The sequence below is a fragment of the Hippocampus bargibanti genome, linkage group LG18 (genome assembly GCF_051943395.1).
Source record: "Hippocampus bargibanti isolate YZ-2025 linkage group LG18, ASM5194339v1, whole genome shotgun sequence".
In the NCBI taxonomy this organism is placed as follows: Eukaryota; Metazoa; Chordata; class Actinopteri; order Syngnathiformes; family Syngnathidae; genus Hippocampus; species Hippocampus bargibanti.
Window position 1 is genome coordinate 14,787,961 of NC_142751.1, and position 25,139 is coordinate 14,813,099.

Below are 25,139 nucleotides of genomic sequence, written 5' to 3' on the forward strand. Positions count from 1 at the left end.
AGATTGTATGGTTTTTGTCCAATCAGATTTCAGCATCTTGTTGCCATGTAAATCGAATCTGCTCAGGGGACTGCACTGTCCGTCAATGACGTCTGCATTTTTACATCTCGTAATTGGTTAATCAGAGCAAAACTCGATAACTGTCAATTTCGTTAATTTACATTTGGAACATATTTAAATATTAAATATTAGTACCGCTGGTGAATGACGTCTTTTCCCTAACACATGTGGTTGTTTTACATACATTGGAAACCATTATTTTATCAGCTTTCATTGATAAAAAAAACAGTGCACGCATTTCTTGAAATTTATTAATCAGTTGTGTTCTGTTGTCTAGACCTTCATGTCACAGCTTGCCAACTGTGAAAAAAATAAGAGAAAAAAAGCTAATAATCATACATTCACTACAGATCAGATACCCCTGAATGTTGCCTTTGCAACCAGTCCTTCCACCCAAAAAAAAAACATATCAGACAATATTTTTTTTCCTTTTTGCCACCTCTTGAAAAAACAAATGGTTTCTATTTTTCTAGTCCTTGAATCACAGACAAATGTTTCTTTTTCCCTTTTAAACAAAAGCACAGAAACCAAATGAAAACATCAAACAAGAGGAAAGTAGCTGAAAAAAAAAACATGGCGTCCGTCGTTTTGCAATGTGAGGTTAAAACAGGGGGAAGGAAAACGAGCACAAAAAACACATCTTGCATTGTTTTGCTGTTAATGCAGATATCACACGAAAGCCTTTTGAGCATTTATTCCACATACTTGATATCCAGCTTAAAACCAACATACTAGTTGCATACTGACACTCGCAGGGTAAAATTGTTTGGCATCTTTCATACATGTCTTAAAAGTTGTACTAGTGAGCATATAGTACCACTAGTAGCAATACTAGTAAGACCGTTATACGAATACCACACCAAATTGTCTTACTAGTGAGGGCAAAGTACAAGGTCAGTGACCTCAAAGTGTTTTCAAGAATACCAAACAGTCAATATGTCCGCGTAAGCTCTCGGTCGTACAGGAGTGATCCATCGATGAGAAGGTTTCTTCAGGCGTCATCTGTACTTCTTTGAAAGCTAGCAACCACTCATTTGACAATGAGGTTAAAATTGTAGCGAAAGAAAATAGATGCTTTGAAAGGAGTAAAAGAAGCCATTTTCATAAAACAGCAAGACAAAGATTAAAGGATTATTTTTTTTCTCCAAAAAGTCGGCTTAAAAGAGGGACTCGCTCAGCTAACGTGTGAAATTCTAGTTTGTAAAGCACTGGAATGACCAACAGATGCCTCTAGATGGGGGCGTCGCCTTGCTTGGGATTTGATATCAGCACAGTTTTCGTGTAGAAGACAAAGATTCGAAGGGGTGAATTTTGGCTCGTCACATTGATTATAAGAGCGAGAAATATCCTCATGATGCAAGCCGAAACGATTTGGACACGTTTTAACCGTCAAAAACCCTTTTTATTTTACAGTTTGAAGACGTTAAAACAATTAAATTCACTGCTTTCATTTTGGTTCCATTTTGAACCGACAATCGTGGAATTTTTGCGATTATTCCGTGTAGTTATATTGATTGCGCATCCATAACATCATTATACATTTGAGCGTTTGTCAAAGATTTTGGATTGCAGGTTGTCAATTGGGCTCAAAAGGACACTTTGAATGTGCCTCATGCGAGTACAGAACATTTAAAATGTTGTCCGTAAAAAAAAAAAAAAAAAAAAAAAATGGGCTCACGCCATAACGCCGCAGTCACACACGGGTCCTAACAAAAAAAAAAAAATGGTTGACGGGTGAAGTTGGTAAAGCTAAGTCAAGGACCCTCAACAAGGACCCGTTTTTTTTTAGCGCAGGCATGAACGCAGTTGCCACCCGCATTGGGGGTGGGGGGGAGGGGCTAGGAGCTCCCTTCCGACTACACGGAGACAAATACTGCGTTGAAGTACAAACAAACCCCCAAAAAACCACATAACAACAGGGTGCGCTCTAAAAAGCACATTCGTCTCCTATTGGTCAATTTGAAAAGGCTCCACGTAAGAATAAAAACAAAGCCCATCTGTCGGAATCACCAAGTATCATTTTACATATGAGGCAAATTACGTCTGTGCAAAGAAGTTGGATTTGTGTGTGTGTGTCTGTGTGTGTTTTCATATATGTATATATATATATTTATATATGCAAAACCAGGATGTTGTTGGAGCGGAAATGGGGAAGGGGTCTGTACATCAGCGGGGAGGTACGGGGGGGTAACCAGGGCCACTTCCTCCTGGTGGTGATGGCAGCGGCGGTGTTGGTGGATGGTGATGCGTGTCTCCGATGACATCATCAAGACTGGATCTGGGTGGTTTTGGCTCATTGCTCGTGAGCAGCACTGGTGCCTCGAATCGGACCGGTCTTACGCAGCTGTAAAGAGGAAGGGGGGGGGGGGGGAAACGAAATTACATATTTAAATAACATTAGAGCAGAATTGAAGCTGCTTGGAATTGAAGCGGATTTACGTGGGACGGGAGATGTGAGTCTCTTTTGGATGCTACAGCTTGATGTTTGCTTTTAACATTTAGCTTGTAGCAGAAGTGCACGTTTCACCATGATTGTCCCTGACTCATTGATGAAAAGGACGCTTTGATGCTCTCCTCTTTCATCTAGAACTGTTTCATATCACAAAGAGAGTGCAATAAGTGCTTGAGATTGAATGAATGTGTCTTTGGTGTTTTGTCATTTTGTGGGTAACATCCGACTTACGACCGAGTTCCGTTCCGACCAAACGGTCGTAAGTCGAAATGGTCCTAAGTCGAATTCCATTCAAAATGTTGAATAGAGACTCGGAGGCGTATTTGTTTTTGTTTGTTTTTACATACGTCACTACCTCACTTTACTCAGAAAAGGCATGTATTGTCTGTTGCCAATTGTCAATAATAATACATTATTTCTAAGCCCCTTTCAAAACTCTCAAGGTCACTTTAGTCACAGGATCAGTTTTTCTGTGGGTGAGCAGCGGCAGCCACACGCGCCAGCGTTCACTCAACCAGGACCAGGAGTAACTAGATAGATAGAAATAGATAGAAAGCTAGCAAGCTAGCCAATAGCCAGCTAGCTGTGAGTGAACGGCGATAGCAACGGCGAGGAGCTGGAAGAGAAAAGTAATGAGAGAAAAGGAGATGACAAGCGCAACGACGATGATCCAAGTTGAAGCTTCTCAGTGACGGCGTGGGAAGCGAATGGCGATGAAGAGGACGGCGCATGATGAGTTCAAGCGAGCGATGAAGGACAGACAAAGAGCAACGGGGCTCTCCATGCAGGCGGCAGGTTTCCATGCGTGACTTACTCGGCCTGCCTCTAGACTTTGACTAGAGCGACGGTGTCTACTCGTCTGTCGCCGATGTGCCTCGCACGTCGCCCTTCTGACGCATCTAATGCAACATTACAAGGTTAAATAGCGCCACCTGGAGGGGTGGGGTGGGGGGGCTTTCTTTCAGGGGGTAGACTAGCGGAACCAGGGTGTTGGGTTTTTTTTTGTACCTCCTCCAGCTCCCTTTGGGTCTCCTCCTCCATGCGCCTGATGTCCTCCATGGTAAGACCCACCCATTTGTCCACCCAGCAAAACAGCTGGCGGTGGAAATTGGTGAAGATGCGCTTTTCTTGCTGCGGACACCAAATGAGACGAATCATAGCATTTCGTGAAAACGGACCAGAAATATGATGAGATGTGAGGAGGTTTTTACCCTGTGAATTAAGTTCTCCACTCTGGTTTGAAAGCCCCACCACCGGAATTTGACGGAGACCAGCTTGTACGCGCACATGTAGGGACAATCTGTCTTGAGTTCGTTCTGCGTGACAGAAAAAGACATGGAACTTCAAAAAAATACAACAATTAAATATACAATCATAATAATACATTTCATTTCTAAGTGTCTTTCAAAACTCTCAAGGTCACTTTACAGTCACAAAATCGTTTTTTCTGCAGGTGAGCAGCGGCAGCCAAATGCGCCAATGTTCACTTAACCCGGAAGAAACTCAAATAGATAGCTAGCTAGCTAACAGATAGCTAATAGATAGCCAGATAGACAGTTAGCTAACAAGCTAGATATCCATGTAGCTAATAAATAGCCAGCTACATAGCTAGCTAGCTAGACAGATATCTAATAGATAGCAAATAGATAGCCAGCTAGCCAGACAGATAGCTAATAGATAGCCAATGGATAGCAAATAGATAGCTAGCTGACCTTCCACTCTGGGCCGAGGGGTCCTCTTCCGGTTTTGACTGAGTGGAAGAGGGAGGGATCTTCTTCTGCTTTGTAGTCCTGCAATAAAAGGCAAATCAATAATTGAGTTGAGGAGTGGGGGGGGGGAGTTGTTGTTCTTTGCATGGTGCCGTTTTAATCCAACAGGTCAACTGGAGGAAAGCGCGGAGAGCGCTCGCGGCAGATGGCACGGTGCCGTTTAAGCCACACCTGTGCGCTGATCCCCTTAAGTCATTACGGCGCTCGTGTGACCAACTGGAGCTCAAAGGTCGGGAGATTGTTATGATGAAAGCAGCAAAAAGTGTGAAAATAAACCATAAATCGGGTCTTAAAAAGTGTGATATTAGCATCCCAGAGCTACATTAGCATCCAAGAGTTTGGATGAAGCTATTGAGAACTCACCCCTGCTACCACTTCCTCTTTGTTAGCGATGTCGATGGGAACCACCTCCACGCTTCTCCACGTCTGCTCGTCCAGATCGTGTACCTGAAACATGAGGAAAAAAAACGGGAAGACAGTTAGCGGCGCAAGATTTGGAGGGGGGGGGGGGGGGGTAATAGCAAATGGAAGAGCAAACTTACATTTTCGACTGTTCCCATGTCGGGCTTGTGCCACGTCTCGATCTTGATCTCAAAGTCGTCTTTCATGTATTCATTCTGAATGGTGAGGAAGTATCTGATCAGAATATATATACAGATAACACCCGACTTACGACCGAGTTCCGTTCCGACCAAACGGTCGCAAGTCAAAATGGTCGTAAGTCAAAATCCATTCAAAATATTGAATAGAGACTCGGAGGCTAAATGACCGGCAAACTCCGCCCCTCTGGTACAATCACGCGGTCGATTGCTGTGCGAGAGTGAGATGCTGGCTGGCCAAAATTGTCATACGCGTTGCCGGCCTGCTAGCGCGTTGCCAGGCGTAGAATATATATATATATATATATATATTTTTTTTTTTTGTTATATTTTTTGCAATTTTTTGATGATGATACTAGTGCATCGTGTTCTGGAAACAAATTCCTTGTGTGTTCTACATACTTGGCAATAAAGATGATTCTGATTCTGAAAAATAGGGTCTGGAGGTCATGGTTGTAAGTACGGGTGGTCGTAAGTCAAGCCGTTCGTAAGTCGGATGTTACCTGTACATGCATCTATATATATTAGTTTTCTTTTTTGAAACAACAGGAGATAATGTTATCAGAATAAAGTTGATGGTATCAGGCGGTGTTGACAGTTGTAGCTGATCTCAGACTTAGCGAGCGCCATATGAATGGAGACTTATAGCTAAATCCAATAAACCAATAAGATGTTTAGATAGCCACCGTGCTGCTTGGAAATACCGCTAACGCTCGCCCGAAGAGAGATGGCGGTACACTGATAACGCTTTGCCCGTGATGAGAAAGATGACACTCACCGTCACGACTGCGGGTGGGAAAAGAAGGAAAAAAAAAGCTGTTAATAGCGTTAATCATCACTTTCAAATTAAATAGTTTTAAAGCACATTTTTTTCCCACTTAAAGGACAAGCGACACCATTTTTTTGTTTCCTTACTGACACCAGAAAAACGTTTTATATATAGCATCTAAAATACCCAAAACACGCAGGCTGATATTTTTAGTCAAATGCAATACACCAATAAAAATGACTATCGCGTTATATATGTAATTTTCCTTCTAATTTCGTGATCAAAACTGTGTTTTCAGATGAAAAAAGTACCCAAAATGCATTGTGTGTCGCGTTCTCGGTCAGGGGCGTTTCCTCCGGGACGTCCCTTAGGGGATCGACATCAACTTAAAATCAAGACTTCCTGAATATTCAGCGCGAGTCTTAAAACGCAAAATGTAGCTACAGTAAAGTCTCGTTATATCGATATTCAAGGGAGTCCGAAAAAATATCGATATAACCGGGACTATCGATATATCCGACCCTGTTTGCATGTAATTTTCTCCGTGCGTGCATCGAAATAGTATCGATATAACCGGGACTATCAATATATCCGATATCGATATAACGAGACTTTACTGTATATGCAGTGGAATCTTTGTAAAAAGCGCTCAGTAGAAGTCATTTGAAGTGATTTTACAAATTATGGACACAACTTTTCCGAGGTGTCGGTTGTCCTTTAAACAATTGAACAAATGCAGATGTTGTGACATGTCCATAAAACACAATGTCCGCCAATCAATACGCCGGAATGTGTCTGTAGACTTACCGGTGCGACAGTAGGGGTACGCATTCCAAGCCTTTTCATGAAAAACAAAGGCAGACTCTGGCGCGAGCATCCTCACAAATCCTGGGACTTTACTGCAAGAGGAGGAAAAAAAAAAAAAAAAACAAAGAACCCGGTGAAAAGCCAACAGAGGGTGACCCCCGTAAAATCCAAACATGAGCGTGGAAGACTGACCTCTTGAGGTGATAAATTTTGTGTGTGAATTGTCCCTTTTCGCCATCTTCCTCGTAGGGTTCGTTATTTAGCACCTCGATGCCCTCGCCGCCGCCCGTCTCATTTTTGCTGGCCTCGGCAACCGAGTACAGCTGGCCCACTTGGTACTGGTGGTAGAAAGCACAACCTGGGATGAATGGACTTAGCCTCATATAAAAGACATTTTATGATTCCAACTTTGTGTGTACAGTGATACCTTAGCTTAAAAACTTAATTGGTTCCCAGACAGTGTGTAAGGCGAAAAGTGTGTATCCCAAAAATTAATTTCCCATAGGAAACCATTAAAATGAGAATAATCCGTTTCAAGACCCCCATAAAACATGATTTTCTAATTTTCTAAGCCTTAAAACTACACAAAATATACCTTATTTTATGTATAATAAATCTGCTATGGTATTATAACTAAGAAATAAATTGTACTGGATAATAAAGTCATTTTATTGACCTTTGTGATGGTCATTGATGGCTTGATGGAATGGAGTGGCCGGTTTCCTCAGCATTAAACACTTGATGAGGAACGTAACCTTTTTTCACCATCTTGAGGAATGATCCCTTGTAGGTGCTTTCTCTGCGATCATTTTACCTAGTTCCTCATCAATTGTGTTCTGTTTAGCTCAGTTGATAGCTTTTTGCATCAAGTGTACACATGGCTTGTGCGAGTTATTTGTGGAGCCGAATTGATGGGATATTTTAACCTTGCAGTCTGCACTGCCTTTGAACTATCAAAGTTGAAACGGGTCCAAATGTTACTGTTTTCGATCCATTTTCTCACTGTCATCTGTCATCATCTTGACCAATCACGCAACTTTACCAAATGACTGGGGGCGGGGAATAGAGGACAAAAAAAAAAAAAAACAAGTTGCCTGCCATTTTCTTTTCACCGCCGAACTTGATTTATCTTAAGGGCATTACCGAGTATGTGATCATGAGAGGAAATAAACGTTGAAAATGTAATAAAAGAAACATGATTATTATTAATTGTTAAATCCTGCCCTGCTTCGTTTTAGGGATCATATCATTGACTATTTTTTAGCATTCTTGAACAGAATCTAACAGTCTCGTATGACATTCCCATGTAATGACACTCACCTCTTCAACAGAAATGGGCAACACCACACGACTGTAGACACAAAACAAAAACAAAAGGTATGAATACGAGGATGTACATTCAAATCATCGCTTTAACACAAATAAGGGGATACTTGAATAAAATGGGCCACCGGTCAACTGAGTGGATAAGCGGCACAGATCATGCATCAATCTACGGAATGTGTGAATTACATTAGAGATACAAAGCAATAGAAACCGCAGGTAGGATCCATTTATTGAAATGTATATTTTTTTTTGCACGATTTGTCCTGTTGAACTCACAAGCTGTATAATCCATGACAACAGGCACAATCACCAAATCGATTGACTGACCAATAGTACAAGTCATGGCTTGAGTTATTAGCTAGTACGATTAAAAAGATGACAGAAATGAATCCAAAGTTTGAAAACCTGCTTTCACAGCAGAAAGCCTTGCTAACTGATGGGTCGGTTTTCTTTTACTTCCTCAAAATTGTTACACCTGGATATTTATTGTTCACAAACATTGATCTTCCTTTATTTATTCATTGTATTGCAGTTTGAAGTCACGAGCGACAGGTAAATTCACCTGCTGGAAATACTTAAAATATTGTCACTGAACAATTAATAATGCTAATTAATAATACCTGGTTTATTCTTCTGTTTGTGTCCAACGTCGTGCTAATATTTTAAACACCTTGTTTAATCTAAAACCTCGTTGTTTTACAGATTAGCTATGCTAACAGTTGGCATTTCATCGCCCCATCGAAAAGGGAGCAAATTGACAATCGACCAACCCACTTTCCGCGTTTTTCTCTCATTCGTCTGGGTGAAAAAAAAGCCTGATGAGACAACCGTGTAGTCGTTTAAAGTATTTAAAACCATTGCAGACATTTCTCTGTTAATTTGGGCTGAGGGCTAAGGAAGTGTTCTGCTGCTAGCTGGTTGACTGCTAGCAAAGCTCCTAGCCTCGCTTGTTAGCCTTTACGGCTAAATCCGACGGAGTCTTAATCTGTCCCTCAAAAGCTTAACATTACGACACTTTGGTGCTATAACGAGATGCTAACAGGTTATCCGAAGCTAGTGTGTTTAGCACACTTACGCCCAAATGTCGAACAAGCTAAACGCGAGGATCGGCGTGTGTATTTTTTTTTTATATTTATTTCTACGTGACTCATATTGAGTCGGAGGCTAATTGTCCACCCTCGCAGCTAGCGATAGCTTTTCACTAGCGACGCCTTAAAAAGACCGGTGTCCCGTTAACCGCGTCCGTTATCCTGTCCTGCTCTCAAGATGTCTTTTGGGGGGGGGCTATCTATTGACAAACCCCAACGAAATACGACGCGCGTTCACAGCACGCCACAAAGCACTTAAATGAATGGAATTGCGACGAGTAGGAGAAAAAAGAGGAAAAAAAGCACCACACGTCAGACTCACTATTCCTTGATGAGCACCATCTTCATCCGCCGGTCTGCGCATGCGCAGTGTCGATGCAAAATGAGAATGCACGTCAACAAATTGACGCCCCGCCCTCTAGGAGACATCCGATTGGCTGAGGGCAATCGATAAATCATTACCCTGAAATCGAACGATCAATCATTAGCCTAATCATGGCAAACCTCGAACATACGGGGTTTCCCTTCAGTGTAAAAACCGGTGTAAAAATGAATAATTACAAGATTATGAAGACATAATGTATTCGAAACTATTCAATTCAATATTTTAATTATACAATACTGTACTTTATATGTAAAATAAAAGTGTAAATAAAAGCATGTATACCTACGGAAGAGCATTAGGGCCAAATTAATTTGCAGAACAGAAGTGGGTACCTGTGGAGTTGCAGTTATGGCTGCACAGGGGATCATAATTCATTTATTTTATAAGGTTTTCATGGCCTAACTACGTACAAAATGTCAATACCGGACTGGAAAATAGTGAGTTTAAATCTCGCAAATTTGTGACTTTTAAATCTAGCAAATTTGGGACTTTAAATCTAGCAAATTTGGGACTTTAAATAAGAAATAAGATGCCAAAAAGTTGACCATAAAAAAGCAGATGAGTTTCCATCTTAGCGCTTTGTTACAGCTTCAACTGTTAAAGCGCTCTAGAAATCAAAATTGTATTGTATTTTATACAGCCGTCCCCATTTCAAGTTCAGATAACGCTAGACCAATATCATTTAGGAGTTAACTCTTTTTTCATATGAAAGAAGAGAGTCTAAGGTTTCTAATGCTGCATTGAATGTTGATGAAGTCCTAAAAGTCAATACAGGTAACATTCAACTTACAACCGAGTTCCGTTCCGACCAAATGGTCGTAAGTCAAAATGGTCGTAAGTCGAAATCCATTCAAACTGTTGAATAGAGACTCGGAGGCTAAATAATGCTTCATTAGCTTGCTGTATTCAAGATATTGTACATGATTTGCTCATCAAAATATGTGTTTTTATTTATTTTTAACAAAAAAATAATCATAATATGGCATAAACGCATAATAATCTTCACTGAAATCCAATCCTCCATAGTTTACTTTCTGTCTGCTTCACTTACATCAACATTTGTCACCTAGCAACCAATCACATTTCACTGACTTCAACCGCAACCCTCTCAGAACATCAAGTACACTAAATCTCCACGGCAACCAGGAAGCTACCAATGTCAACACTTCGAAGAATGAAAAAAATGCCCTGCGAGAAATTTGTAGCCAGTAGGAAATTTGGTGCGCTTAGAAGGTTTGGAGGATTTGGTGTCCACACTGTGGAGATGGTCCAGACTCTCCTTGGACTCATGTCGCGGCGAAAGGTCAAGCAAACCCAGAACGTCCTTCTTCACTGTGCTCATTTTCTTGACCGGAAGGAGGCTGGCGGGGGCCACGCCTTCGTGTTGGCGAGCAACCTTGAAGGTTTTGGAGCGAGAAACAGTCATCGGGGACTGGGGTAGTGTCAGGGAAGGTTTGAGGTGGGCTTCAGCGCTGGCCGGTTTTTGATGGGACTTGCTCCCAGGTGAAGATTTTAGATGGGACTTTATCTCAAGTGGTGGTTTGAGGTGGGATTCTCGACCAGGTGGTTCGAAGTCTGGATTTCTGCCAGATTTTTTTGCTTGGGATTCGCTGGCGGGTGAGGTTTTGAGATGGGATTCTTTTGCAGAGGAGGTTTTAAGGTGGGACCCTTTGCCAGGTTGCTTGATGTGGGAATCTCTCCCAGTTGACGGTCTGAGAAAAGCCTCACCTTGAGGCAAAGGTTTGAAGTTGTACTCTCCGTCAGGTAGTTTCAGGTGAAACTCACCGCTGGTTGAACGTTTGTGGAGATCTTTAGGAGATGAGGGAGCAATGAGCTTCTGCAGGGAAGAGTAGCGGCACGGTGGTCTGGGCGAAAGAGGACTTAGGGGCACGGCATTGAGACTCGTTCTACTTGGCGGTCTGCTGAAGGCGCTGGTCTCTGATGGCTGAAAGGCTCGCGCCGCCGCCCTGCTCAGAATCGGAGTGGTGGGAGTCGAGAGACAGCGCCGCCCTGGGACCTTCTGCGGGCTCTCTTGCATGTGGTCCTGGGTTTCCTCCAGGATCTTGCGAGCCAGCTCCTGGGGATGCGACTGTCCCACTGGTATGCTTCGCTTCTCCTGGGACTTGATGGTCTTGTCGGTCGCTGTACTTGAGTGGTCTGAATGGAAGTTGTTGATCTTCCCTTTGTTGGGGGTCATGCTCCTCTGAGGAGATGAACTGCAAAAAGGAATATATGGATCGTAATCGGTACAATGCGTGTCGCGGTGAAGTAAAAAACGTACATTTTTTGTTTATAACGCGGCTTAGCAGGAACTTGTGGCAGTGAAGATTTGTTTCGAGATGCTACCACGGAAGTGGTGGCAGACCCTCGTCCGTCGCCCCCCCTGGTGCGAGAGTCTCCTGCAGTTGGTGTGTCATGGTCCTCTGGACTCAGAGGCTCGCTGCTAATGATGGCGTAGCCCTGGTAGTCCTCATCGCCCATCTCTCCTTTACCCTGATTGATCACTCGCCTGGAGCGGCAAGGGGTCATCATCCCCTCCCGCGGTTGTGAGCAACGGCTGTCGACATCACTTCCTGCGGGTTCGGGCCGTGACAAGAAGCTGAAGGAGGAGGTGAGCGAGCTGAGGCTATACACCGAGATGGCATCGCTGGACAATGCATCCGGATAGATGGCGGACAGGACCGATGGACGAGGCGGCGATGCAGGAAAAGACGGGTGTCGAGCGGCTAATGGGGATGAAGACAGAGACTCCAGGGAGGAGGAGCTATACATGGTCACATGCTTGGGAAGATCCGTGGAGTCTGAAAAAGAACCAGAAGAAGAACGTCACGCACAACCTGGATTGGTCAATAGTCAATTTAGCGTGTCGGTCAGTCAATTCATGTTTGTTCCCAGTCACACAAAATCAAATCTAAGTTGGAACACACAATAAGGTGTTCTCACCAAAGAGCGCCAGGAGTGACCGGATAGCAAAATTGATGATACGCCCATTGGCCTGCTTCCCCATCTTCAGCAGAACATCTTCATGACCTACCTCACACAGGTCGAACCCTAGGAAGCAAACATCAGGATTTATTGTGATACTTTCTTGCCGTTTCTTTGCCTCCATTGCGCTTCTTCTACCAAGCGCGGCGAGGAACTCATGGCAGCCCGGAAGTCTCCATGCCTGTACGCTGAGGGACATTGGGATGGCGGCCTCGTCGTCAGACGACTGGATCTGCACAAACACCTGATGGAGCTATGGAATGATACGGTAGAACCTCATTTCTAAGTACAGTACCTCATTAACATTTCCAATGCGAGTGGTATGGTGTTGGCTACCTTCCGTATGAGTTGCTCTCCTGCAACTGGAGCTGACGCCAATTTGCAAAGAGCCTGAAGAGCAGCAGCACTCAGACCTTGACACACAACGGTGAATGGTACATGAAGCTGGAACTAATAGAGTGACCAGTAGCCCTTACTTTACCCTACGCTTTAAAACCCGAACCCAGGTTCAAAGGGTGCATATGAAACCATTTACTGCGCTTTGAAAATCCAGTACCGAGTAGGGCTTGCATGGTGAGACTGCACCGTTGAAGCTGTTCTCCAGGGTCCGACGTCGGGAAGAAGACAGCAGGGGGGAGGCCGGATTTGCCTACGTCCAAACGGAAACCCAACGCTGACAACAGGGAGCGCCATCCGGGTACGCCACTGACCTTTTAACGCGTACACAACAGACAACTGAATTGTAGCAGAGCTCTGCACACGATGGGAGAAAAACACCTCAACCACCCCCCCAAAAAAAACACACACCTTATTGTCTACACTTTGCTGCGATGTATACATGGGGTTTGTTTGGCCATTGTGAATCCGCTGCAAGGCCTTCTCCACCTGGTCACAACACGAGATGTATCATGTCATTTTTGTGTGATCAGATCATTCAAAACAAGCGCTGCGGAACGATCACGTCACGCCACGTCATGCCACGTCATGCGTCTTGACTTCTAACCAGGTGCAGAAGAACTCTCAGGGCATCCCTTGCCCGGTTGGCATGCCGGAGGACTTCCGCTAAGGCCAGTCGCAGCGCAGATTCTGGACCGTTGACCTTAACATCGCTGCCTATCAGAAGGTAACCTGTGCAATAACACATAAAGGTCATTTGATTTAAAAATCGTCAAAGAGGGAAAACCGCAGAGGTTTCCAGACTGGTTTACAGTTTTTGAGTCAGTGTTTTGAGTCAAGGTTTCAAAAATTGGTGTTAGGGTTTCAAAGTAAAGAAGGCTTTTGAATGTGGTCACCTGCCCAGTTGGAGGGGTCTGCAAAGTCCTTGCTGTTGTGTAGCGTCCTCATGGCGCAGTTGAGTGCAGTGCTAGAGGGGGTGCCGTTGAGTAGGGCCGAATAGAAGGTCTGCATGAAGAGTTTGGCGGCAGGCGGTGGCGTGGGCCACAGGGACACGCACACGCATTGGACACCCGCTGACAGGAAGGCTCTCGTCAAGCCTAATAAGCCGTCACATGTCAACCAGGCGCCAGACTCTGGATACAACCTGGGAGATGGGCGGCAGTCTTTGAAACCATAATGCTTTTTTGAAACCCTCATTTCATTTCGATACCTTAATCCAGACTTGAAACCGTATTAAAAAAAAATCAGTTTGAAACCCGAATTTGAAGTTCTAGTGAAGTATCTTAATCTTTCATTTTGTTTTGATAAATAACCCAAGGTCACCAGACCGTATACGACCTTCCACGATCAACAATCACCGCATTCGCAAACCTTCACGCCTCAGTCCGACATCCGCTTCAGTAAAAAATTAAGAAAACCTTCCGGAAACTTTAACCACCAACCTTAGGATCACTAGCTTAACACTCAGGTTCAGTTCCAAGATATCTGCCGCCGTGAGGAGGAAGTCTTGAAGCGGCGGACCGCTGCATACGCTTTCACCAATGCTGTCAACATCCTTGAAACTCTTTCCTCCAACCAAGAGTTCCGCGTTTGATGCCAGCATCCGGCTGCCATCTTCTTCCTGGCCGGCGGTTTGCTCCCGACTCGGGGCGAGAACCAGGGCGTTGAGCTTCCAGGAGACATGAGTGGCGAAATGAACGCACTGTGTCCGCGAGAGGGCGGCGATGACATTCTCTTTTGTGGCATTGACGCCGGTGAGCTGGCGACACCTAAGCTGCTCTCTCAGATATAGAGCCTCATCCTGGGCTGAAGGCAGCGGCCCCCACATCCAGCGTCGCATCGCACTGGGCGGTAGGTGTGGCGCCACCACAACGGTGGCCGCTGAGCCAGCGTCGAAGCGGGGCGAGGCGACACTGGAGTGAGTAGGTTTTTCGGAAACTCTGAGGCTTGCTAATGAAGGCACGCAAAGAAGACTGAACATCTCATAGAGGAACTCGTTTGACGAGCTTCCTTTGAGCAAGGCGAAAGGGACCAGGTACAAGTCACCCTCCAGGACCAGAATTAGTTTCCGGTGTCTACCTGCAGGACCACCTCCATGCAGAAGGGGCTGAAAAAAAAAAAAATAATAATAATACAATCAATTGACTTTACTCAAGCCAGAATCTGGACTTCAAAGTCACTTTTAACTTGGACGTGTGACTTATTCCTACGACCGTTAGATGAACAGGTCACCTCTCTCGTCGTGCATACATACCGTTTCCATCGGCGCGATGAGCAAGTCATAGAGGGCCCGTAGAGAAGGTTTGATACCCGTACAATGGGAAGTAGAAGACGAGCCGTCATTAGCTGAAGAAATGCTGTTGATGCTGCTCACGCTGCGGGAGCTTCTGTTCACAAAACGAAGCAGAACACCCCTTTCACATTCCTCATCTAAGCTAAATGGCTTCTAGCTTGTCTTGTGTGTAAAGTACTACATAGAATGGTCGAAGTTGATCTGACTACTCTGCTAATCCATCTTGGATGTGGTAAGTAACAAAAAGTGATAGTAAAAAACTCATTCCATTTGCCAGCATGTTCAGTTTATATTGGATGTGACTGTTGCTAGCTTACATTAGCATGCTAAATTATCTGCTTAAATGGAAGCGTCACCCGTTGAAGATGTTGTTCCTGGACACCATGCGGAGGTAGCCGCCGTTGGGGTCGTCATCGAAGTTGATTTTGTCAAAGTGACGCTTTGGAACATCTCCTGCTTCACTCTCTGTCTCGCTACCCGTATTAAGCCTGCAATGGAATATTGATATGCTCATAACGCCTGTTGCTAATTGAGGGCAGTAGTCTCCACGTCTTCAACACAATAGTCCTCAAAGTCCATCGTAACGCAGAAAAGTTATCTTGTGTTTTACCTGCCAAGGTTCCCATCAATTCCTAGAACCTCTCTGGCGTTACTGATGTACTGTTCCAGCGAGAGCGGACCACCATCCTGCAAGCTCAAGCTCTCTCTGCACTGCGGCCCGTCAGCTCCGAGACAAGTCTGGTTGAACTTGACAATGCCTGAGGCATCACCGTGACAATCGTGGACAGATATTTAAAAAGGGAAGTAGACCACGTTGAGTTTTGTTTATTCTATTACCTGAGCCGGGAGCCAGCAGCCAACTGTACAGGAAGCCTCCCAACACCGAGTAGTATAGAACCATGGCCTTCTGGGAATTGACCGTCTCCAGGATGTGCTCCATCGTAACCGGCGCATACTGGTCTGAGCTTGCTGACTGCTGGTGAACGTTTTGACGTTCCACTAGTAGGTCAGTGAAGGCCCTCGTTCGGCCTCGCTCCGCTATGGCTAACGCCTCCTCATGGCGTCCTGCAGATGAAAGGAAAATAAATGATAAATGGTTGTAAATTGACACTAATGGATGATCAACTTTTGGCTGTTAACCTAATATCCTACCCAGGCTGACAAGGACCCTCTGGAGAGCCTGGTATGTGTCTGTCTGCAGGTCAAAGAGTGAGAGTTTGTAGTCCGTGCTGTGCTGCATTTCACAGCGAATGGTCTCAAAGAGAACCGATGCTCTGTAGAGCTGAAACACACAGAATAAACTGTTCTTTGCATTTCAAAATCAATATTTTGCTACACAAACAATCACAAGCTTTATGCTTCAAACCTGGTGCTGGGCCTCCTCCAAGTTCTCAGCAGCCCACAAAGACAAGCCAAGACGGTGACGGATCTTGGCCTCGTTTTCTCTTTGAGCCAACTGCTCAGCCAGGCGAAGTCCTGAAAGCAATTCAGGGTTATGGATTTTGATATTCTAGGTTGTTTAGTTGAGTGAGCAAACACAGCCTGAAATGAGTTCAGAAAAGTGATGACAAAGGTCCTGAAGTCTTGATGTGGCCCTGAAGTTCCTCACCTTCCTGCAGGTACATCACAGCCTGCGTGTAGTTGCCCAGTGCGTGGTGGATCCTCCCCAAGCTGCTGTACGCTACTGTTTTGGCCACCAAGTTGTTGGTCTGCGCCGCTAGACTAAGGTGCTGCTCCTGGAAAACCAGAGCCCTCTCGTAGTTGCCTAGACCCTCATAGGTCGACCCCAGATTTCCATAGGCTCGCGTTTGGTTCTTCACGCATCCCGTCTGCTCCGCCAGATCCAGAGCTCTTTGGTGCCATTGATGTGCAGTCTCGTAATCAGCCATGAGCTGGTAAACTCCGCCAACCACGTCGCTGGCCTCTGCTTCCAGAGATTTATCCTGATGAGAACGGCGGGATTGATTTCACTTTCAAACATCGAGCCACCATCTATTCAAAGACGGGTCAGTTCTCACCCCGGCGGAGCGAGCAATGCTGAGCTGGTGCTCAAGGCAAGACAAGGCCTGCTCGTAGTTTCCCAGGTGACTGTGTAGGGCCCCCAGCTCTCCGTACGCTTGTGCCTTCCCGCCTACTGCTCCACCAAGCTCATGAGCAACCACCAGCCTCTTCTCCAAGCATACCACTGCTTGTTGTAGATTGCCCATCGACCTACGTATGAAAGACACAATCGTGAAAACAGATATGTTCTACCCCATTGCAGCCCATCTCCCTCCAAAAAAGCTATTTGAATTTGCTGCAAGGTACCTGTGAGCATTGCCAAGTCCTCTGTAGGCTTTCTCCTGGTCTTGAACTTGTTTGAGACTCTGAGCCACTGGAAGGGCCTTGTCATAGTACCGAATGGCCTCCTCAAAGTCTCCCAGGGCGTTGTAACAGTCTGCTAGATTCCCGTAAGCCTTCCCCCGATCCACAATGCCCTCCTTGGAACTCAACTGTTGCAACATGGCCAGCTGCTGCTCCAAGAAACCAATGGCCTCCTCAAAGTGACCCATGTTCATCTTGGTGATGCCCACGTTCCCATGGACTTGAGATTCCAGGTGGGTGTCGTTGAGCTGTTGCGCCAGGCCCAGTTGAGCCTCGTAGCACTGCAAAGTTGTATCGTAATCTCCCAGAGCCATGTGTATGCCAGCCAGGCAACCCAAAGCGCGACACTCCCCACGAAGGTTTCCCAAGTCTTTGCGCAGGGTAAGCTCTTGACTGTGGAAGGACAAGGATGTGTCCAGCTGTCCAAGAAACCTGACAAAAGGTAGAGAAGGGTAGAAAATAGCACAAGGGCTGTTTTGGCAATCATATAAGATGTCTTCACTGAACTTGTCACCTGTGTACTGATCCTAGTGCTGAGTAGGCATCTGCCTCTATCTTCTGATCCCTGAGTTCATGAGCTAAAGATAACTGCTGCTGGTAGAAGTTGACGGCTCCATGAAAATCTTCCTGACAAACGCTGACATCTCCAAGATTGCCCAAAGCCCTGAAGATTGCCTATAAACACAACACGAGGGAGAGTCCGCAAAGTATACTTTAACATATTTTTGTATGAAGAAGAATCCAACCAGGATGCTTACATGGGTATTATCCAAAGTTTGTGCTATTTGAAGCAGATATTTCTGACATTCTTCTGCTCTGCCGAATTCCCCTAAGGCTTTGTGGGCCAGGCCCAGGTTACAGTAGGCTTTGGCTTGGGCCAGTTTGTCCTGCCTGTCCTTGGCCAAGGACAAATCCTGCTTGTAGTATCTAGAAAGTAGTGGAAATAAAGTACATTTGTATCTGACAATTCATTATGAGGCCACACGTTCTTTCGGGTCTGATCTGAGGACTGCATTCCACTCAGGATCACACTCTCCAGTCAATAATCATTCAGAAAAGCCAAGTTCTCACCTGACAGCATCTTGGTACTGCCCCAAGCAAAAGTGGGCGTAGGCCAGGTTATGGGAAATTTTTCCCTCACCCTCCAGATCATGAAGGCCTGGCACCAGTAGCAAGTACTGCTGGTAGTGTGGCAACGCCTGCTTGTAGTCACCTTTGCAGCAGTAGAAGTTGCCCAGGTTTGCTGTAATATGGAAAACAAAATGGAAGTAGAAACCCCAAGCGTCGTTTGACGTTATGTGACGTCCATATCTGGCTTGCCTAAAGCTCTTGCTTCACTCTGAACATCACCAAGCTCCCGTGAGATGGTCAGGTGGTGCAGGTAGTGCTGGAGCGCTCGGTCCGGGGTGCCCAGTGCCTGGTAGGCCACCGCCAGATTGCCATGAGTGGATGCCTGGGACGCTCGGTCATTCACCTAGACCACATGGAGTAATTTACTCCTCCTCGCCACAGAAAGTGACTTTTTCAAAGGATCTTCACCTCAATGGAGATGTTCAGTTCCTGGCGGTGGAACCCCACAGCTTGCTCATAGAGGCCCAGGGCATGGTAGGCGTTACCCATGTTGCCGTAGGCCCTTCCCTGCGCGGCGTAGTCTCCTAGTTCCTGGGCGCAGGTTAAGTGAGCCTTGTGGAACATCAATGCAACCTTGTAGTCACCTCGCATCTGGTGGACGATGCCTGAGGTACGGGAAACACCAAGGTTGACTAACGGATAAATTGTATAGTACACATCCTGGTGGTGTCGTGATCAGTTTTTTTCTTTTACTGATCTTTGTGTGACAAGTTATTTTAGTGTTTTAAATGTAAATGGCCAGGCCTGAATTCATACATTTTTCTGATGTTGATTGTCTCTTGAGGATTACAGTCACTACAGAAATGGAAACCCCCATCAATAAAAGATAAGTGCCAATCGGCTGGCAACGTAGTCATGTGACACAGAACAACCATTGTGCAACGTGATCTCTGTTCACCATTGAAAGTCGTCACATCCAAAGCTTACCCAAAACGGAGCAAAGAACTACATACCCAAGTTGGAAGAGGCTCGGCCTTTGGCCCCGGAGTCTTTCAGGTCTTCTGCGATTTCCAGTTGATGTTCATGATACTGCAGAGCACCCTGCAGGTCCTGACCACCACATGTATACAACCTTACTCTCGAATGTTTATTATGATTCTTCTGATAGTATTATGAAAATTTGACATTCACGCATCACTATGACTTTTGGGAGCAAATAAAATCCGATTTCAATGACCAGGACATGGTTACCTCAATTCAACTTCTGTAGATTACCATAACCTGATTAGAACCTACACAAATGCAGCATTGAAACCATTGACAAAACAACCTGCATGCATCGGGCGGCATGTCCTAAACCAGCAAAGGCCCTCATCTCCACGGTACGGTCTCCAAGTTCCTGTGCCAGCTTCAGAACCCGACTGTGGTATGATACGGCTTTGTCGTAGTCCCGTTGAGAATGGTAGGCGCTGCCCAGGTTGCTGTATGCGCGAGCCTCTTCGCGCTGGTTCCTGAGAGTCTGACAAAAGAGATGTGACATTCCGATATGTGGACATCTCAATGCTATGATTACGCCATCTTAAATTTGCACACTTTCTTCAATCCAGTGCTTGTATTTGTTTTCTTGGCAGATCACAGACGATAACTTGTTACGAGTCGCACCTTGGCGATGTCCAAGTGTTGCTGGTGGCACCTCAGGGCACTGGTGACATCCCCCATGGCGGTGTGTACGGCACCCATGTCGCCCAACTGGCGGGCCTCTGAGAGCTGGCAGCCATTTTGTCTGGCCAGTCCGACGCATTGCTTGTGGCTTGCTAGCGCATTGGGGTAGTCGCCAATGGCAGTGTACACGTGACCCAATCCGCTGAGGGCGTCAGCCGCTGCCTGCGGTCGGTACACCGGCCACGGTTTCCAATTAGCATGTGAGTTATGAGTTTGTTTTTAAGTGAATGGTTGTAAACACTGAGTAAAGAGTAAACAATCAAATCAAATCAACTAGCATCTAAATTAGCATATATATATGTTATCCTATTATGTTAGTGCTGAAGCGTGTTCACAAACCTCTTTGTGCTTGAGCTTCATGGCGAGAATCAGTTGTTGCCTATGATTAGCCAACGCCTCTCTGTAATTGCCTTTGGAGAAGAGGGCGGAGCCAAGGTTTCCATGGGCACGGCATTCACCCGTTTGGTCACCTGCGGTCAAAATGACCTGCCGTCAGTGTCAGTTTACATTCACCAACTTGTCATGGCTAACGCGGAGCGTGCAGGCTACGTCCAGGTCTCGGACCTGATACGGACCTGATGGTCCCAATGACCTGACTCTGATGTTGACTAAGAACTGATGCAAACTACAACTTGACGCACATCTGACACCGATTACCGGCCTGATGTTGAAGAGGTTTGACTGTACCAAGATTGGACATATACCTAAGGTCCGAGCCACATCCAGATCCTGCTTCATGTAGTCCAAACTCTTCTCCGTGTCGCCTAACGACCAATACGCCGCACTGAGTGCCGAGAAGATGGATCCACGCATCTTCAGTGAGCATGTGCCAATCTGCAGCGCCGCTTCTAACGCCTCCGCGGCGGCGGCGTAGGAACCGTGTGCCACCAACTCCTGTCCTACCAGCGATACCACCATAAAGGGACTACGCTCCAGCTTCATAGCCCGGAGCTGGCGGTAGGTAGGCTCTAGGGAATCTGGATGTGAGGTCAACATGAACAACGTCACGGTCAATTCAGGTTCTCGGATGGTCAAATCAGGGATGGACTTACCTCTGAGTGGCGACTTCATGGCAGCTTCTACCAAGCCCGACATAAGCTGTAGGCTTTTGGGGTCCTGCGCCACGCCTGTGGCAAAAGCCGCTAGGGCATCTTCATGGCGTCCGAGATGCTGCAGCGCCACCGCCTGGCGGAAGTAAGCCTGCAAATGATAAAAAACGAACTCAAGTCTGTGGAATAGTCGTTTTTCAATTCACTCACCTTCCTGCGGGGTTGCCACTTCATCATATTCGCCCAACAAACGTCACAACAACAAAATTTGCGTCACACGTTCATCTCCCCATCGTATCACCTGCTTGGTCACTTAGACTCTACAGGTCAAAACCGACTCTGAAACCTGATAGGCTGCGTGGATAAACTAACCCCTCCCACGATCTCTCGCTCTCTGACACACACACAAGGTGAGGGGTCATGTTACAGAACTGTCACACCAGGGGGCACCAGAGGTCAAGACAATATCATGTGATGCTATCGGAAACAGCCAAATGTGAGCTCTGATTGGCTGACCGGATGATGTTGTCACCACAATAATAATAATAATAATAATAATAATAATACATTTTAAGCACCTTTCAAAGCTCTCAACGACACTTTACAGTAATGAAATGTAATATTAGCTATCTATTAGCTATCTAGCTGGCTACCTAGCTAGGTAGCTATTAGCTACCTTGATATCTATTAGCGACCTAGCTAGCTGTCTATTAGCTATCAATCTATCTATTAGCTAGCTAGCGAGCTAGCTATTTGAGTTATTCCGGGCTGAGTGAGCGCTGTGACTGCAAAGTGACCTTGACAGTTTTTAAAGCCGCCTATTAATTAAATTTATGATGATGATTATTATTATTTATTCTTCTGCTGACTTCCACTCGGGCAAATCAAAAATCTCAGCTTCATACACACACACACACACACATACAAGTGAACACACAACTTCTGTTATTGTCTTTAAGAACCAAGGCCAACCGCCAGAGTAGAAAAAAACACACTTCCGTCCATTCTCTATCACAGAGGAAAAGGAAGTCGCGTTTTTCTCACACACAAACGCAAACGCACACAGTCACGCCATTTTTTTTTTTGTACGCCCGTGATGCGACTTTTGTGTGTTCCGCACTTTGCTAGTTATTTAATTTCATGGTTGTGAGATCATCAACAGCGCAATAACATGAAAAATGTCAGCATACGGCTATCAACATTTGATATTGGGAGTGACTATTATTATTATTATTATTATTATTATTATTATTATTATTATTATTATTATTATAGCTAGCTAGATAGCTAATACACAGCCAGCTAGACAGATAATACATAGCAAATAGACAGCTAGCTAGGTAGCGCTTTCTTCCAGCGTCAGCTGTTGTTACAGCACTATATAAACCGAAATGTATCAAGTCAAAGTCAAAAAAGTCAAAGTCAAAGTGTATGTGCATGTATTTTAAATGAAACTCTTCAACTCACATTAACATGGTTCTGTGGCAAAGTTCTCCTTTTGTTGAAATGAAACTCCCAAATTTACCCCGACATTGCTCATTCGCACCAAGAGGGTGACAAAGGTCTACATTTGTCCAAGTGAAGTTCCTCACATCACTTGGACAACGTTCCATGGCAACCAATCGCCACAACCAGGTTGTATAGCACTGCTTTAGTCTAAATGAACTTCTTAATTCACCTCAACAAAGTTCTCTGGTACCAAGATCTCACTTTCAGAACTTGAGGTTTTGTACCTGCGTCCACTTGGGGTTGATGTCTCTGGCCTTGTTTGCATCGTGTAGGGCCTGAAGGTCGCGACCCAAGCCGAGATAGGCCGCCGAGCGGGTGCTGTAGACCACACAGTTGAGGGGGTCCGTGGCCAGCGCCTCCGTGCAAAGACCCACGGCCAGGGCAAAATCCCCCCGTTGGTAGGCCTGCTCACATCTAAGGATGCCGTCCGTCATGTCGGCTTTGCCAGGGTCAAAGTCATGTGGTAGTCCGACCCTTTTCTTCATGTTGACCGACGATGATGATGATGAAGATGTTTCCTAACTCACATCAGAAAAATGTTTGATAGCATCGAAAAGCACCCAAAAGACGCAGGATGATATTTTGAGTCAAATGCAAAAACACCAATAAAAAAAAAGTATCCCAAAACTGCCACAAAAGGAGCTCGGGCCTGGGTAGATTCAGAAAGTCCCGCCCATTTGTTCGTGACGTCACGCAAGGATACTCCTTCACAAACTGCCTTGCTCCAGAATCAAAACAATGGCTTCAGAGAGTTCAGATTCGGAAGAAGATGCTTTCTTGGAACTCATCCAGTTATGAATATGATTCAAATAGTTCTGAAGAGGAAAGCATAAATGTTTGCAATCGATTCAAGAAGTCCTTCCGGATCATTTTGATGACTCCAATGTAGCGTCACAGAAAATGCACAAGATGGCGCCCAAGCTCCGTTGGAAATGGGATGATTTGTCACAGGATACTTTTTCTGCAGGTGAGCAGCGGCAGCCACACGCGCTAGCGTTCACTCAACCCGGAAGTAACTCGGATAGAATAGTAAGACAAATAGATAGAAAGCTAGCTAACAAGCCAATAGATAGCTATGCAGCTAAAGAAGCAAACAAATATATATAGAAATAAATGAATAAATACAGACACATGAATGACTAAATAGATAAATAACCCAAAACAAAAATAAAAACATAAATAAACAAATACATAAACAAACAAACCAATGCATGAATGAGTGAATGAATAAATAGATAAATAACCCCCAAAAATAAAAATATAAACATACATAAGTAAATGAATCAATGTTAGGGATTAGCTTGCTAGCTGACTAGAAAGAGAGCTAGCTAGCTAGCTTGATAGATCAGCATGGAATCGCACACGTTTTGATTTGCTTTGGCGGGCCGAATAAAATGAGGCAGCGATCCAGATTTGGCCCCCGGGCCTTGACTTGGACACCACTGATGTTAAATGAACAAACGTTTTATTTGGAATCGCAGGTTGTTTTGAATTGATCGGGTAAGATATTGATTTTGTACTTTTTTTGGTCACTCTTGTTGGTTATGTAAATGTTGGTGATCTACGTAAAGTTTTAAACTTTTTACAACAACAACAAATAGTTTACAGGATTGTGACGTCACAAATCCAGCTTGGCTATACTGTATGTACACAGTAGGAAATAATCACCAACGTGAAAAAAAGACAGAGAAAAAAAATATATAGAAAATCTCAAATAAAGCAAATGAAATTACGCACGTTTACTTTTTGGGACCAATCAAAATATTTTGATTTGACAAGAAATCGCGTGTGTAGGTCTTCACCTTGTTTCTCCCGAAAAGTTAAGCAAGTTTCCATCAATCCGCCCATCGTAGCCCGTTCATGGCCGCCCAAGTTCGTGGTGAAGGTTCGAATCCCCTCCACCGCCGAGAAAAGTCCAAACGGAACCAACACGCCATGTTGGCCGGAGATCACCTCCTCCTCCTCCTCCTCCTTTCTTGCGATGACGTCATTTAAATGCGTAGGAAAAGTGAACCGGATGAATGCATTCTACCTCACGTCCAGCAGGGGGTGACGTCACACTGAAAAAGTTTCGACGTTTTTAAACCTATCACGCGCATTTTATGGCTCATCGGAAATATTAAACGCTTATTCGGATACTGTATATTTGTCATTTTATTAAATTATTTTAGAACGCAAATTGAATTCACTTACTGATAACCACAGTAACTTACTCCCTTGTTATCTAAGCAAGTTAATAAATAAATACAATTCTAACTCACTAACATGCAAATAATTTAGCTAATTTTCTAATTTACGACTTCAAACCAAAATGGCTGATATACAATTCAATTTTCGTCTTCCTATTTAAGTAGCCGTAAAAATACTGACTGTAAAGTGACCTTGAGAGATTTGATGTTTAATAATACTAACATTACTAATTCTAATAATAATAATAATACATTTCATTTCTAAGCGCCTTTCAAAACTCTCAAGGACACTTTACAGTCATAGGA

General features: G+C 44.8%; 2 protein-coding genes across 3 annotated transcripts; both read right to left on the reverse strand.

Annotated features, from left to right (window-relative positions):
* Positions 1-293: 293 nt before the first annotated feature.
* pitpnb (phosphatidylinositol transfer protein, beta) lies at positions 294-9,232 on the reverse strand. The gene is made up of 12 exons (XM_089020792.1): positions 9,193-9,232; positions 7,777-7,807; positions 6,649-6,794; positions 6,457-6,548; positions 5,659-5,666; positions 4,824-4,898; positions 4,645-4,728; positions 4,225-4,302; positions 3,724-3,828; positions 3,521-3,643; positions 3,327-3,411; positions 294-2,404 (listed from the first exon to the last, which is right to left on the reverse strand). The coding sequence occupies exons 1-11, from the start codon at positions 9,216-9,218 to the stop codon at positions 3,364-3,366; spliced, it is 816 nt and encodes a 271-aa protein (XP_088876918.1). The 5' UTR covers positions 9,219-9,232; the 3' UTR covers positions 294-2,404; positions 3,327-3,363.
* Positions 9,233-10,179: 947 nt separating this feature from the next.
* On the reverse strand, positions 10,180-24,591 carry ttc28 (tetratricopeptide repeat domain 28). Of its 2 annotated transcripts, XM_089020746.1 has the most exons (32): positions 24,447-24,591; positions 22,869-23,162; positions 21,139-21,286; positions 20,791-21,063; positions 20,426-20,556; positions 20,027-20,248; positions 19,695-19,883; positions 19,378-19,474; positions 18,833-19,029; positions 18,614-18,767; positions 18,365-18,536; positions 18,052-18,220; positions 17,808-17,968; positions 17,237-17,725; positions 16,948-17,140; positions 16,539-16,872; positions 16,296-16,405; positions 16,082-16,211; positions 15,767-15,994; positions 15,540-15,687; positions 15,286-15,417; positions 14,891-15,023; positions 14,079-14,743; positions 13,533-13,780; positions 13,244-13,368; positions 13,048-13,125; positions 12,797-12,950; positions 12,577-12,653; positions 12,379-12,493; positions 12,199-12,306; positions 11,537-12,056; positions 10,180-11,471 (listed from the first exon to the last, which is right to left on the reverse strand). In XM_089020746.1, exons 2-32 carry the CDS (start codon positions 23,127-23,129, stop codon positions 10,415-10,417), a joined length of 7,218 nt encoding a protein of 2,405 aa, XP_088876872.1. In that variant the 5' UTR covers positions 23,130-23,162; positions 24,447-24,591; the 3' UTR covers positions 10,180-10,414. The 2 variants fall into 2 exon arrangements, with proteins under 2 accessions (XP_088876872.1, XP_088876871.1); XM_089020745.1 differs by having other exon boundaries at positions 12,199-12,493.
* Between the last annotated feature and the right edge of the window lie 548 nt (positions 24,592-25,139).

Excerpts from the sequence above, each read along its gene's own strand:
- ttc28 (XM_089020745.1), bottom strand. The coding sequence starts at position 23,129 with ATGAAGAAAAGGGTCGGACTACCACATGACTTTGACCCTGGCAAAGCC. Across the intron at positions 17,969-18,051 it reads AAACTTTGGATAATACCCAT|GCAATCTTCAGGGCTTTGGG; the intron begins GTAAGCATCCTG and ends TTGTGTTTATAG. Across the intron at positions 15,418-15,539 it reads ATTGATGGGAACCTTGGCAG|GCTTAATACGGGTAGCGAGA; the intron begins GTAAAACACAAG and ends ATTCCATTGCAG.
- pitpnb (XM_089020792.1), bottom strand. The coding sequence starts at position 9,218 with ATGAAGATGGTGCTCATCAAGGAATA. Across the intron at positions 6,795-7,776 it reads TGCCCATTTCTGTTGAAGAG|TACCAAGTGGGCCAGCTGTA; the intron begins GTGAGTGTCATT and ends TTCTACCACCAG. Across the intron at positions 3,644-3,723 it reads TGGAGAACTTAATTCACAGG|CAAGAAAAGCGCATCTTCAC; the intron begins GTAAAAACCTCC and ends TGGTGTCCGCAG.